At 34.5% G+C, this 15,203-nt stretch overlaps 1 protein-coding gene across 2 annotated transcripts in view; it reads left to right on the forward strand.

The window, feature by feature from the left end:
- BBS9 (Bardet-Biedl syndrome 9) overlaps positions 1–15,203 on the forward strand; it is a 481,201-nt gene that overhangs the window by 214,479 nt on the left and 251,519 nt on the right. For both annotated transcript variants that reach the window (XM_027539506.1, XM_027539507.1), the window contains 4 exons: positions 4,993–5,095; positions 6,793–6,897; positions 9,091–9,105; positions 14,305–14,445. In XM_027539506.1, coding sequence (XP_027395307.1) covers positions 4,993–5,095; positions 6,793–6,897; positions 9,091–9,105; positions 14,305–14,445 — 364 coding nt within the window. The remainder of the gene's footprint in view (positions 1–4,992; positions 5,096–6,792; positions 6,898–9,090; positions 9,106–14,304; positions 14,446–15,203) is intronic.

Below are 15,203 nucleotides of genomic sequence, written 5' to 3' on the forward strand. Positions count from 1 at the left end.
GGAAAGACTAGAGCTCTCTTCAAGATAATTAGAGATACCAAGGGAACTTTTCATGCAAAGATGGGCTCAATAAAGGACAGAAATGGTATGGACCTAACAGAAGCAGAAGATACTAAGAAGAGGTGGCAAGAATACACAAAAGAAGTATACAAAAAAAGATCTTCATGACCCAGATAATCACGATGGTGTGATCAGTCACCTAGAGCCAGACATCCTGGAATGCAAAGTCAAGTGGGGCCTTAGGAAGCATCACTAAGAACGAAGCTAGTGGAGGTAATGGAATTCCAGTGAGCTATTTCAAATCGTAAAAGATGATGCTATGAAAGTGCTGCACTCAATATGCCAGCAAATTTGGAAAACTCAGCAGTGGCCACAGGACTAGAAAAGTTCAGTTTTCATTCCAATCCCAAAGAAAGGGAATGCCAAAGAATGCTGAAACTACTGCACAATTGCAATAATCTCACATTCTAGCAAAGTAATGCTCAAAATTCTCCAAGCCAGGCTTCAACGGTATATGAACCGTGAATTTCTAGATGTTCAAGCTGGATTTAGAAAAGGCAGAGGAACCAGAGATCAAATTGCCAACATCCGTTGGATCATTAGAAAAGCAAGAGAGTTCTAGAAAAACATCTGCTTTATTGACTATGCGAAAGCCTTTGCCTAAGGGGATCACAACAAACAGTGGAAAATTCTTAGAGATAGGAATACCAGACCACCTGACCTGCCTCCTGAGAAATCTGTATGCAGGTCAAGAAGCAACAGTTAGAACTGGATATGGAACAACAGACTGGTTCCAAATAGGAAAAGGAGTACGTTGAGGCTGTATATTGTCACCCTACTTATTTAACTTAGATGCAGAGTACATCATGAGAAACACTGGGCTGGATGAAGCACAATCTGGAATCAAGATTGCCAGGAGAAATATCAATAACTTCAGATATGCAGATGACACCACCCTTATGGCACAAAGTGAAGAAGAGCTAAAGAGCCTCTTGATGAAAGTGAAAGAGGAGAGTGAAAAAGTTGGCTTAAAGCTCAACATTCAGAAAACTAAGATCATGGCACCTGGTCCCATCACTTCAGGGCAAATAGATGAGGAAATAGTGGAAACAATGTCAGACTTTATTTTTGGGGGCTCCAAAATCACTGCAGTTGGTGACTGCAGCCATGAAATTAAAAGACACTTGCTTTTTGGAAGAAAAGCTATGACCAACCTAGACAGCTTATTAAAAAGCAGAGACATTACTTTGCCAACAAAGGTCCGTCTAGTCAAAGCTATGGTTTTTCCAGTAGTCATGTATGGATGTGAGAGTTGGACCATAAAGAAAGCTGAGCACCGAAGAACTGATGCTTTTGAACTGTGGTGTTGGAGAAGACTTTTGAGAGTCCCTTGTACTGCAAAGAGATACAACCATCTTAAAGTCCATCTTAAAGGAAATCAGTCCTGAATATTCACTGGAAGGTCTGATGCTGAAGCTGAATGAAACTCCAGTATTTGGCCACCTGATGCGAAGAACTGACTCATTTGAAAAGACCCTGATGCTGGAAAAGATTGAAGGTGGGAGGAGAAGGGGACGACAGAGGATGAGATGGTTGGATGGCATCATTGAGTCAATGGACAAGAGTTTGAGTAAACTCTAGGAGTTGGTGATAGACAGGGGGGCCTGGCGTGCTGCAGTCCATGGGGTCACAGAGTCAAACACGACTGAGTGACGGAACTGAACTGACAGTCCAGTATGTAGGTTTTAGTTGCTCAGTCATGATACCTTAGACTGTAGCCTTTTTGCGATACCATTAACTGTAGCCTTCCAGGCTCCTCTGTCCATGGAGTTCTCTAGGCAAGAATACTGGAGTGGGTAGCCATTCCCTTCTCCAAGGGATCTTCCTGATGCAGGGATGGTACCTGGGTCTCCTGCATTGCAGTCAGATTGTTTACTATCTGAGCCACTAGGGAAGGATTATTATTAATAAAATATTTAAATTATATTCTATTTATTTAAAGGAATAGCCATTAGAAAGAATGTTGTCTGCAGTACTTGCATAGTTCTTCCTGTAATTACCATTAGGGTTTTACTAAAAAGGTATTATGAATTTTATAATAAATTTGTTCTCCTAGTAAACATGTTTTCTGCTGTACTTTACTAACTCTATAGTGTGCTTGTGTGAATGAATGACATGCCCTGTGCGGACCAAGTGTGGAGCCCTGCTCTGCGGTTCCAGGGTGACCTCATAAACAGCTTATGACAGAAACCTGTCAGGTGTTTATACCGACCTGGCAATGCCAAGAGGCACCCAACGTCTCCTTCGGGGACTGACCAGAAATGGGCAAAATGTGTGGACCGAACTCTCCTTTCTCAGTCAAATTTTCTGGTCTCTTTGACCATTTCATAACTTCATGGGAATTAGAGGTACTAACCTAATCTGTTGGATCATAGACTTTCAAGGGACTTGTGATCTACGCTGTTACTGTGTACTGTTACGCGGATTTCCCCCCATACCCAGGGCTCATAAAGTGAAAATCTGAGGGTTCATCGTTCATTTGGTGTATTTATTGTATTTATTTTCATCAATTATTGTCCTTTAAAATTTTTACTTTGCAAGTCAAAAATTTTATGTTTATTTTTAAATGGTACAGAATATACACATCAGATAAAATTAATACATTTACTTGAATCTAATTGTATATGTATAGTGTTTGTAGGCCAGTTATACTTGTATATTATTTTTGTATCTGTAATTTGTATATATATGTGTGTGTGTATATGTATATAATTAAGGTATAGTTGATACATGCCTTTTACCTAAGAGAAAATTAAAAATGTCTTTTCTTAAAAATTAAGTATGCCCTTGCTTGTGCCCAGTCACTAAATCATGTCCAGCTGTTTTGTGACCCCCTGGACTGTGCCTGCCAGGATCCTCTGTCCATGGGATTTCCCAGGCAAGAATACTGGAGTGGGTTGCCATTTTCTTCTCCAGGGGATCCTTCCAACCTAGTGATCGAACCCAGGTCGCCTGGATTGGTAGGCAAATCTTTATCACTGAGCCACCAGGGAAGCCATGCCCTTGCATTATGCTAATTAGTAGTGAAATGAATCTGTCTTGTATACTATAGAGGCAAGACTGAATTGTTCCAAGGCAAAAAAGCCGTGTAGGAGAGAGCTTCTCAATTCTGGTTGTACATAGGTCTTACCTGGGGAACTGTTAAGAAAAATACCAATGCCCAGGTCTGCCCCCTGAGATTGTGACTTAATTGGTCTAGCAACGCTACCCGGCTAGTGACTGTAATAAATCTGGCTTACCATGTGGATAAACTTATCCAAAGGAGATGATTCAAAGAGGCTGGGATTTTTAGGATACAAATCCAAAGATAGAATGTTCCCAATGGAAGCCAGATCTTTAAGCTTTTTCTTTGATTCCGTTAGCACTGTGGCCCAGCAAAGATCTTTGGTCCTGATGAATTCTGCTAATGTTTCTCTTAAGGAGGAGTAAGAGAAGTTCTGGCCTTCTCAACCCATACTCACCCTATTTCTGAGGCAGTCTATTACCCCAGAATTCTTATCTATTAATTCTAATTGGAATGGGAGGGTTTTCTTAGCATCATCAACCAAGAGCACCAGTTTGGAAATACAGCCAGCTTAGAAATGTAGTCAATTAGTCAATATTGTCATTCTTTGATGTTTTCTAGAGTAGTTATGTCAGCTATTTTTGCTGCTAAGCCATCGAAGAAAATGTAGTATTTAAACTACATATGCATTTAAACTAGTAAATAGCTACCTAGTAAGGAAATCTTTAGAGAGCAATTAACTTCTGAAAAAGGTGATACACTGATACTAGATAAAATTAATAATTCATGATGCCACATCTGTAAAGAAGAATTAACACATACAATATTTTATGATGTAATTATTCACCAGATATGAGGGAAGATTTTTTGGGTCTGCTATTGATAGAACATTTTTAATAGTTTTATTCAGTTATAATTCACATGCTATGCAATTATAGGTCCATAGGGTCGCAACGAGTCATACACGACTGAAGTGACTTAGCATGCATGCATGCACAGAATCATCACCACAATTTAATTTTTGAACATTTTTGTCCCCCCCAGTAAAAACCCCGTATTCCTTAGCTGTTGCTTTCTTTTCTCTCCACACCCCCACCTTCAATCCTACTACCATCCCCAAGGAACTGCTAATCTGTTTTCTGTCTCTGTAGATTTGCCCTCTCTGGATATTTCGTATAAATTGCATCAAATAATAATGTGGTCTTTTTGTGACTGGCTTCTTTCATTTAACATATTAATAATGTAATATACCCATGTTGTAGCATGTATCAGTACTGTATTAGTTTTATTACTGAATAATATTTCATTGCATGGATATTCCATATTTTGTTTGTCACTTCATCAGTTTATGGACACTTGGGTTGTTTCTAATTTTGGTTGTTGTAAATAACACTGCGAATACATGTGTACAAGATTTTGGGTGGACATTTGTTTTATTTCTCTTAATAAGGAATTATGAGGTTAAGTGATAAATTTATGTTTAATTTTAAAAGAAACTATCAGACTTTTTTCTTGATTAGCTATACCATTTTACATTTCCATCAGCAATTTATGCAGGTTCTTGTTTCTCCACATTCTTGGTAACACCTGTTTTTACCTTTTTGATTATAGCATTTTAGTGGATGTACAGTAGTATTCCAGTGTGGTTTTACTTTGTATTTCATACAGCGATTTTGAGCATTCTTTCATATGCTTGTTGGCTATTTGTATATCTTCTTGAGAAAAAGTCTGTTCGATTCCTTTGCCCAGTTTCTAACTGGGTAGAACTTTTTAATCTACTACTTATGTTACACATTATGTTTTGTGATAGCTCATTTTTTTCTTAGATGGCATTTCTCTAATTATTTGTTATTTTTAAAGTAGTTGTAGTATTCTATCAATTTGGAAAAAATGTAATTTTCTGTTAATAGCAATTTTTGTTTTCTCAGGTCACACTGAAGAATCGAGTGGCATTGCAGAAGATCAAATTATCAATCTATGTGCAACCACCTTTAGTACTAACTGGTGATCAGTTCACCTTTGAATTTATGGGTAAGTGTTTTCTTTTGGCTGAAAGTCTATCATGGTGTGAGGTTTTTTTAATTAATTTTTTTATTAGTAGATGTATTTCATGGCTATATTTCTTATCTGAATATATCAGGTATTTTCCTGAAATCAATGTGTTGTTTTGCTTGTATTTCCTCTCTGAACATCAGTCAGGGACATTCAATGAATGGCTGTTGAACCATAGTAATTACAGATTTTCAAGCAATTTTCTTAACTAAATGGACCTGCAATTGTACTTAATTACTATATTTTGGAAGAATTTTTTAATGGTGCTTCTCTAGTGAGCTATTTGTTGAGTCACTAGAAAGAATATTTATTGGCTTTGGAGTGTGGCCTGAATTTGAATTTTGGCTCTGACACTCAAGGGCTTCCCTTGTTGCTCAGCTGGTAAAGAATCCTGTCTGCAATGTGGGAGACCTGGGTTTGATCCCTGGATGCAGAAGATCCCCTGGAGAAGGGAAAGGCTACCCACTCCAATATTCTGGTCTAGAGAATTCCATGAACTATATAGTCCATAGGGTTGTGAACAGTCGGACACGACTGAGTGACTTTCACTTTCACTTTCTAACACTCACTCAGTGTAACCGTGGGCAAACTGCTTTGGTAATTAGATGGAACCTCAGTTTTTTTTTAATCTTCAGAAAGGGGATAATGGTATCTGTCTTGCAGAACTATTTTAATTTGAATTTAATCAGAAAATTGATTAGATTTAATTAGAAAATGAATCTATGTATGATATTTGTAATAATGCTTAAAATAGTAGACAGGTAATAAATGACAACTCTGTAAGATTTATTTGTATAGAGTCTGTCTTACCACTTACATCCAAGTTGTCATTAGTTCTGATAAAATGACTTCTGAATTGTCTTTCAACTCTTTTTCTGTTTTTCTTTATGCCACTGTTTAGATGGGAACCCTATGTTTTACCCATAAAAATCAGGACCATCTCTTTTTTTTTCTTTATATAACTAACCTTTACCTGAGTGCCTGGCAGATAGTGGAAACTCAATAAGTACTCATTGAATCAGTGAATGAGTGGTTAGTGGTTGAGGTAAACTTGTAGGTGGCATCTTTATCTGCAAAATTTTCACAGTACTTCCAAGTTGTCTTTCTAAAACATTCTGGATAATTAATGTTTTCCAGTTGAAAACTTTTTATACCTCTCTAATACATGTTGGAGGTCAAGTACATGAATATGGAAGGCTATGTACAATCTGCTAAGTTGCTACAGTTTTAGTTACATGCATATCCAGTTCCCCCTTTCATTTTCTCCTGCAGTCTGTGTTCTAGCCATGATAAAGCACTATTTCCCACTCCCAAATTCTCTTTCCCTTTGTGTACCTTTTTTTTTGTTCATCCTGCCTGTTTGTCTGAGTAAAGAGAGGCAGTGGTGTGGAATGGTGGATGCCCTTGTTCTGGAGTCAATTCCTACCTCTGTCTTAACTATATGACCTTGGGCAAGCTTTTTAGTCTCTGTCACCATTTTCCTCATGCACCAAAAATGGGGATAATAATAGTGACCACCATGTAGGGTTGTTGTGAGGATTAAATGAATTAATCTATGTAAGTGTTATGTAAAATGCTTAAGACAGTAGCTGGCATGCAGTGTATATCTAATTTCAGTTGTTGTTAATAATAATTGCCTAAAATTATGTAACATATTATTTTTACATTACTTATAGCACCAGAGATGACTAGAACTGTAGGCTTTTCCGTTTATCTCAAAGGAAGTTATTCACCACCTGAATTGGAAGGAAATGCTGTTGTTTCTTATTCCAGACCAACAGGTAAACATATAGTTCACATATTTATAAGCCTAATAATCACTTCTTTTAAATTATTGGAGTTGTGGGTTAGATGTTTAAGTGTTTAAGGTGGGAAAACACATTGTAAATATTATTAAAAGAAAAAATATTATTACATAGTGTTAAATAAAAAATATCTGTCCAAGTTACTTTCATGTGTTATGAATAATTAGTGATGTCTATTCAGCTGATTTCTATATGTAATGTTTGATTATATCTTTCAATTAATAGTGAATATTATGTTTTTTATTCTCACTAGAAGAATTTATCTAGTCAGACTTCACATATTTGAGCTAAACAGAAAAGCCTAGTCTGAATTAGTAAAAATCGCCATATAGGTTACTCTAATATTAAGGCAGTCTTTAGAGTTTCAGACACTGCTTTAGTGATTAAATAAAACTCTTTAGTATCTTACATGTTAAAATACTTAAGAACAGGATCTGTATTATTTCAAGAAACTAATAGATCAAAAAGTTCTCTTTAGACCAGTAGAGATCCAGTTGTTGTAAATTTCAAGTTGGATTCAATTTTACAGTTTATTTGTGTTTTTGTATAGTGAATTTTTCATAGTAACAGTTTGACAATTAGTTGCTTGATAAATTATAGTCATTGCTTTTTAAAAAAAAGTTTAAATGTATTTTTTCATAGTAACAGTTTGACAATTAGTTGGTTGATAAATTATAGTCATTGCTTTTTTAAAAAAAGTTTAAATGTAGTATAACATTCAGCAATGTTGCATTTGTGCTTTTAAGCATTTCTGTACAGTTGTCTTAGTGTAAAAAGCCTTAGAGATGCCATATTCATATTTTTTCTGTTGATATCCACTTTGGTTACTTAGCAATATTTTTATGTAATTGTCACCCTACCTACTGTGCTAATGAGGCACCTTGGCAATGTTTTTAAAATTGTAGTTCTTATTTTGTCTCAGTGAATTTTCTGGTTTTTGCATTGACAACTCTATACTTGGAGGTGTTTTTTTTTTTAATAACTTTAGTACATGTTTTCAAAATCTGTTTCATCTTTGTAAATAATTTTATTTTAAATTATAAAAAATCATTTTTAGCCAAAAGTGACCACTTTAACCTTTTACCTATATTTTCAAAATATGAGGTAGTGTAAATATTTTATGTTTAAGCAGCTTTGAGAAAGCTGGCTTCAGAAAGAAATACAAGACTTCGGTAAGGGATCAAGAAATGATGGACATTTTAGTTGGATATTTCTGAAAAGAACATTGAAATGTTCAGTGAGTTGTGAAATAAAAAATAGGACATGTTGGCTAAAATCTCTAGATAATTTATCATTAATTGGACATCTCCATTATACTTATTATCTTTATAATACTGTAAAGCTTATTATACTTTTTATCTTTGTTACTCCTTGAAAATATAGTTGTAGAAATTGTTGATGCCTTAATTCAACTAATTATTTCATTTATCTTTAAGGAAAAGTAGTTGAAAATAAATTTAAAATAAATAAATGGAATACCTAGCAAGTAGACAAAAGCTTAAAACTACGCTATAAAGTTATTAAATCATTTGGTGAGCTTATGGTTGCACATACCATTTTTAGCTATTATGCTTTTGTATAGATGGATTTTGAAAGATTATAAATTATTACTAAAACAAAGAGCATAGATAATAATTGGCTGAAAACTAATTAGAAATTAAAGTAAAAACAAGTCTATAAAAGTAAAAGAATACCAAGACAAGCTGGAAAAAAAGACATTGTTCCATAATAATATCTACTAATTAAAGTCATAATATAAGCAAGGCTAACTGGAAATATTAATTATATGTATTTGCCTTTAGCTCATTTTCTTCCCCCAAAATTCATGTAATGCTCTTGATGTTATTTACATATTGAATATGGTTTGTTTTTGGTTAGATCATATATCTTTACCTCTTTTTGCCACATTTATACTAGAATAACACCCTCTCATGGACTTGTGAGAGTGGAAGAACAAATATATTATTAGATTCCAGCTATTCATATTATATTCTTCAACTGTGAATTGGCTTATATTTATTGGAGGGCCATTTATGTCGTTTGTATGAATCTTTAAAGTTTTAATTTATATTTTAAGCAGATGAGCATTAAATTTGTGCTGTAATTTTATGACATAATTTGTTGTATTCTTTCTCCCCTATCCCTTTTTGCATTGCCTCTGATGGATAGAGCGAAATCCTGATGGTAAGTGAAAAGATAATTTAGAACAAAATGAATTTCAGAAGTGAAATTTGATTAGTAATTGAATTGTGGTATTATCCTTTGAATGAATTCTTTTTATGGACTGCTGTTTTGACTCTAGCAACCTCTTTAGGGTGATTCAGTGCCTTAATTTGGCTATGGAGAAGACAATAGATATTTCCGTAATAGATACTTGTCATTCATTATTAGTTGTTTCAGAGTCATGAGAAACAATGAAACTTCATGACTTTTTGAACAAAACCTAAGCTGTCATTGACTACTTATGTCTGTAAGTTACTCGTGATTTGCCTGTATGCTCTGTTATCTTAGTTTACTTAAAAAGAGTAAGAAAAACAAGTCTGAATTCTAAATTGTCTGATTCTGTATACCCCCAAAGATTCACCTCTTTCTCTGATCAGAATGCCATGTGTACTCAGTCTGTGGGCCTATTCCTTGTTTTGTTTAGAATTTGTAGGGAAATATTATCAAGAATCTGACCCCTTGAACTTGCCTGGGTCAGTGTTGTCACTTTTTGTCTTCTCCAAATCCTTTGTTTACGACTTTGCTATAATACTTATCATAATATGAATTTCTTTGTTCCTTAGGTCTCCCTAGTAGATTTCTGAGCTCTTTGAGAGCAGGGTTCAAGTCCCTGAATTGTGCAGTATTCTGATTATATGGGAGGCACTCTAAAAGTATCTTCTACTTTGATTATTTTTCTTTCTAGACACAGACTTAATGGGATGGTATGTCTTAGTTTATTAGTCATTTTAAGATTAATATTTGATAATATTAATTGGTAATATTAGATAAATAAAATACTTAATGGCCTTGCTGCTGCTGCTGCTGCTAAGTCGCTTCAGTCGTGTCCGACTCTGTGTGACCCCATAGACAGCAGCCCAGCAGGCTCCTCTGTCCATGGGATTCTCCAGGCAAGAATACTGGAGTGGGGTGCCATTTCCTTCTCCAATGCATGAAAGTGAAAAGTGAAAGTGAAGTCGCGCAGTCGTGTCCGACCTTCGTGACCCCATGGACTGCAGCCTACTAGGCTCCTCTGTCCATGGGACTTTCCAGGCAGGAGTACTGGAGTGGGCTGCCATGGCCTTAATTACTCATGTAGTTGTGGTGGTACCAACGACCTGAATTGCATAGTGTCTGGAAGATGAAAATATATTTATATGAGAAATATTTTAACAGAAATAAGCTTTTAGCTTACATAAAGTGTACTTGTCAAATTAGAGTTTGGGTTATTAAAAATATTAATAATGAATATTTACATTTTACTTTGAAAGATTGCATGTAACTGATAAGATTTTGCAATAACTTTTAGAAAATTCTGTATTATTATTTAAATTATTTGTTTTGAGTTAAAAAAAATCTGTAAAGGTTATTATTGAAAGTAATTTATTCCCTTTTGCTATAAATTCAGATCAAACTATGAGAAAAAAATCACAATATATGGAAATTTTAGTATTTCAGTGCAAAGCTAAAGGCAGTTTGAATAATCTCTTATGCTATATTTAAAAATTTTAATTAAGCTTCAGGAGTAGAATTGAAATATTCAGCTTCACCTAGTATGCAAAAAAATAATATGTTGCCACTTAGATCTTACTTATACACAAAGCTTCACATTTCAAAGACTGTTCCATTTTATTGACCTGATCTGTTCAGACTGTATTGCAGATAAGCAGTCCTGCTTTTACATGTGGAAAAAGAGAAGCAAATGAGGTTTTATGTTGTCCCATAAGAGTTAGTCTCCATTATTTCTGCATTAGAGTTACATGACATGGGCAGTGTAAAACATGACTGCAGATGGAGCACAGTACGTAGCCAGACATAACAGGAAGGGATCAAGGAAGTTCTGGCTACCAGACTTTGCTACTGCTTCGGGCCCCTTGTTTTCAATACGAAATGACTCTAGCAGGCCCCTGGAAAGAGTTCTAAAGGCATTATATAGATGTGTAATATATAGTTATTCTACTCTGGTATATAGTTCTTTTTCCTTTTTTTTTAAGGCACATTTTGGCTTCCCTCTTGACAGTGATACTGGTCTCTTGGGTGTGCCAGGGGTAATTAGAATTCTCTTTCTGGAAAAACTGTTCTGTCAGGAGTGATTTTGATGTGAATTTTGTCTGTAAGTGTTAAATAATTTTGTGATTAATCGCACCATAGTAATTGTGACTGTCCATTTCCTCTAGTAAGCTAGCAGGGGAAGTGTTTGAAGGAGAGGTGATTATATTTGTTAAAAAACTGTAGAACAAAGTCAGTCTGATGACTGAGTAGGCCAATATTTGCGTATTACAAATGACCAAATTTTCTTCTCTCTCAGCATTATACTCAGAGAGTTGAATAAGCCAAATAGCCTATTTTGCCAACAAAATATTGCTGATGGTAGACAATTAGGGCAAGTTAGGCTCTTTCAGTACTTTGGCCACCTCATGCGAAGAGTTGACTCATTGGAAAAGACTCTGATGCTGGGAGGGATTGGGGGCAGGAGGAGAAGGGGACGACAGAGGATGAGATGGCTGGATGGCATCACTGACTTGATGGACGTGAGTCTGAGTGAACTCCGGGAGTTGGTGATGGACAGGGAAGCCTGGCGTGCTGCGATTCATGGGGACGCAAAGAGTCAGACACGACTGAGCGACTGAACTGAACTGAGACTCTTTCAACTAAGCTGAAAGCTACCCTACTAGCAACTTTGGAAAGTCTTCAAATACATATAATTTTTTTCTTTCCTTATTATAGATACACATATGCATACCCTCACACATACCTCTACACATCTCTGGCTTCAGGTTTAGGTACAATTATAGCCTGAAGATTAATTGGTAGGCTATTTTACATTTCAAGTTTCTTAAGAAAATGTAAACCTCAGTAGAAATGTGCCTCTGATAAACCCCATGTTTAAATACTAGACATTATATTTTGAAATGTTTAGGTTTTAATTTGATGGGAAGTATTCTAAAATACTGGCTTTGTAATTTTTATTTTTAAAGATTTGGTTTCCTTAAACTTATTTCTAAAGGATTTCATATTCTTTTTTTCTTCCCTAATGGTAAAACTTCTCAAGCTGCCATCATTTAAAAAATAGCCATAATCATTTTATTAAGTATGTGTCATCATTTTTCAAAATAATGTTTTCCAAATGTCCTATGAAACAGGTTTACAATTCTTGGAGAGAAAAGAAATTCTGGAGAGGTTCTACAAATCTTAGCAACTGCTGACCATTGCCCTAGTGTGTGATATTGTCATTAACTGACTTAACTGAACTGTGAATTGAGTTACAATGTATTACCCTTTTTGGGTTTATTAGTGCTTGCAATCCATTTGTTTCAATTTCTGAAAACATGTATATACCACTAGTTTTTTTAGCTCTGGGTTCTTGGAGATTTAGGGCAATAATCTTCAAATATATATAAGTAATGTAAAGCTAGCGTTGATCATGATTAATTTTGTTTTACCACAAATTCAGTCAGTACCTGGTCCAAGTGAAGCTGAGCCACAGTTTTAGCAGTATAATTTTAAAAGAGTGTTTACAGCTAAATTTTATTTGAACAATTAGCTCAGACTTGGTTGAAAGTACATAGATGATAGCTTCTCTTTGTGCATGTACAGAATTGTCAGAGATGAAGTGTTTTTTTCCCCCGTTATTCTATTCATTTAAAATGAAGGAAATGGAAATAGGCTTCAGTTTCCTGGTTCTTTCCAGATTGCATCTATTAATTGAGGCTGTAATTTATATATTGTAGAGGAAGCATATTAGTAGGTATATTTTCATAATTTGGGGATGTATGGAATATATGAAGTTGGAAAGAATAATACTTTGTGATATTTTTTTATGGTGATATTGATAGTTGTGGTTTGAGCAGTAGCTTAGATCATGTTACCATAATATTTTGAGTCAAAACATTTCATCACTGTTAAGTACAAATACATATGCCTCTAAAACCTCACAAAATGTCAGGAAATAATACCCTGGGACTTTTCTGAAGAGACACCAGTTATAATTTGCATCTAGGATTCCAGGAGAAGTGAATTTAACATCTGTTCATTATGAGCAAAAAATGAGCTATGTAAAATTTGATGGATAATAGATTATATTGAAGAGAATGACAAATATGCTCCACATGCTCTGAAAAAGTATTTAATTGACCTCATATATCAGTATGTTTGCCATTTTTGATGATATCTCACTGTCCTTGTGAATAAGTAGTACTGAAAAGCATACTCCCAGCTTGGTTGTAGAATAAACCACACAACTCCAATTGGCATTAACAGAATGTATTGCTAATTCTAGGAATCCTACCTTGGGATCATGTCTCCAAAATTTCCTTCTTCTGCTTTCCTATTTTTAAGCTGAGCCTAGTTTGCTTTGGTTTCAGTTTCATTTTTTATAAAAATATTAAAAGGAATGGCTTTTAAAACTTTAAATTCTTATATAAAAATCTTCATTGTTATTTATTCATGAAATTGCCTATTTCAATATGCCTCTATACTTTCTGAAAAAATTTGAGAATTGAGTGACTGTGTAAACCTTTCAGAATACTGTTTAAAAGTGATATGTGAAGTTAAATGAATTGGGAAAATTTTATTTGTATGAAAGTAATATTCTTAATTTGATATGTAAAATGACATGAAGTTTATTAGAACTTCAGTAGGACAAATTCTGCTTTCATGCTCATAATTTATTGCAAATTGTTAATTGTACTTTGAATATTTAGTAAATAAAAAAGCTAAAGATTAAAAGATTGGGGAGATAGAGAAATGATTAGATATGGTCATACAGAGTATTCCTGATATAAACTTCATATTCTTTGCTCATTTTAGCTGATAGTCTTGGATTAGGACTAGAGCTTTGACAGTCTTAAAGACAGTTTAGTAATTGAATATAACTGCATATAATGTTTTATATAACATTCAACTGTGAATTTTTAAAAATGATATTATTATTAAAGGCAGAGCTTATACTTATGCTCCTTTTTAAGATTTTATTTTTGCCTTGTACCTTTGGATAATAATGTAAATACATAAATTATGATAATGCTTTCCAGTTATTTCAGTTGTGCTAGATGAAATGGTCAGGTAGCAAACATTTAAACTAAGATATGTTGCTACCATGTAGTACAATTAGGGAAGTAATACAGTTTTTTTCTTATTTGTCAAATTTATGAGTATATATTTCTCTCTTTTTAATTTCAGGCATTCCTCGAGTTAGCCAATGTAAGTTTAGACTTCCCCTGAAATTAGTCTGCTTACCAGGCCAGCCTTCAAAAACTGCAAGCCACAAACTAACTATTGATACCAACAAATCTCCAGTCAGCCTTCTCAGTCTCTTTCCAGGTAGGACTTTTGAAGTAACATGCCTGTAACATCAGAAATGTTAAGAATTTAGAATGGAATCCTTCATCAACAGGTAATGATAGGGTAATTATCAGATAATTGTTAAGTCAGAATATAAAAATACCTCAAGGGTTTTTTCCTCTTGTTTGCCTGTTCAAAGGCGAATGGGTTATATCAACAAGGTAATAAAGTGTACCTTTTAAGTTTGATTGGAATTATTATAATCATTATTTTGCTTCAGAATACAGAAATGAAAACATCAAATGTTTCTTTTTAGACCGTGGGATTTTTTGGCTTGGAATGTAAATATTTATTATTCATCTTTACTGTAGGTTTTTGAATATATCCTTTTCTAAGCATATAAATATTTATTATTCATCTTCATTGTAGGTTTTTAGAGATGTACCTTTTAAAAGTATATTCTTATGCCTCTGAAAAGTAATCTCTTAAGTAGGTGTTTGTGATTCCGCTGTCTTCAGCAGTTGAAAGGGACAGTGTTCATTCTCTGCCTCTGATGTTTTAGAAGGGGTTTCATGTATAAAGCTTGAATATCACAGTGAACATTTGGGGTAATTGGGAATCTGTGACTTTCTCCAGGTGTTGGTTTTTCTTTTTTGAGTAAGTTAGAAAAGAGAGAAACACTGATTGGATCAAACATCTGTAGTTGCCAGGGTTTCTAATGTGTCATATCTATTAACTTTCTCGGTGATGAGGTGGAATTAAAAAAATACCTGGGAATTAAATCAACCCTTTTAAAT

This window comes from Bos indicus x Bos taurus, chromosome 4 (genome assembly GCF_003369695.1).
Source record: "Bos indicus x Bos taurus breed Angus x Brahman F1 hybrid chromosome 4, Bos_hybrid_MaternalHap_v2.0, whole genome shotgun sequence".
Classification (NCBI taxonomy): domain Eukaryota; kingdom Metazoa; phylum Chordata; class Mammalia; order Artiodactyla; family Bovidae; genus Bos; species Bos indicus x Bos taurus.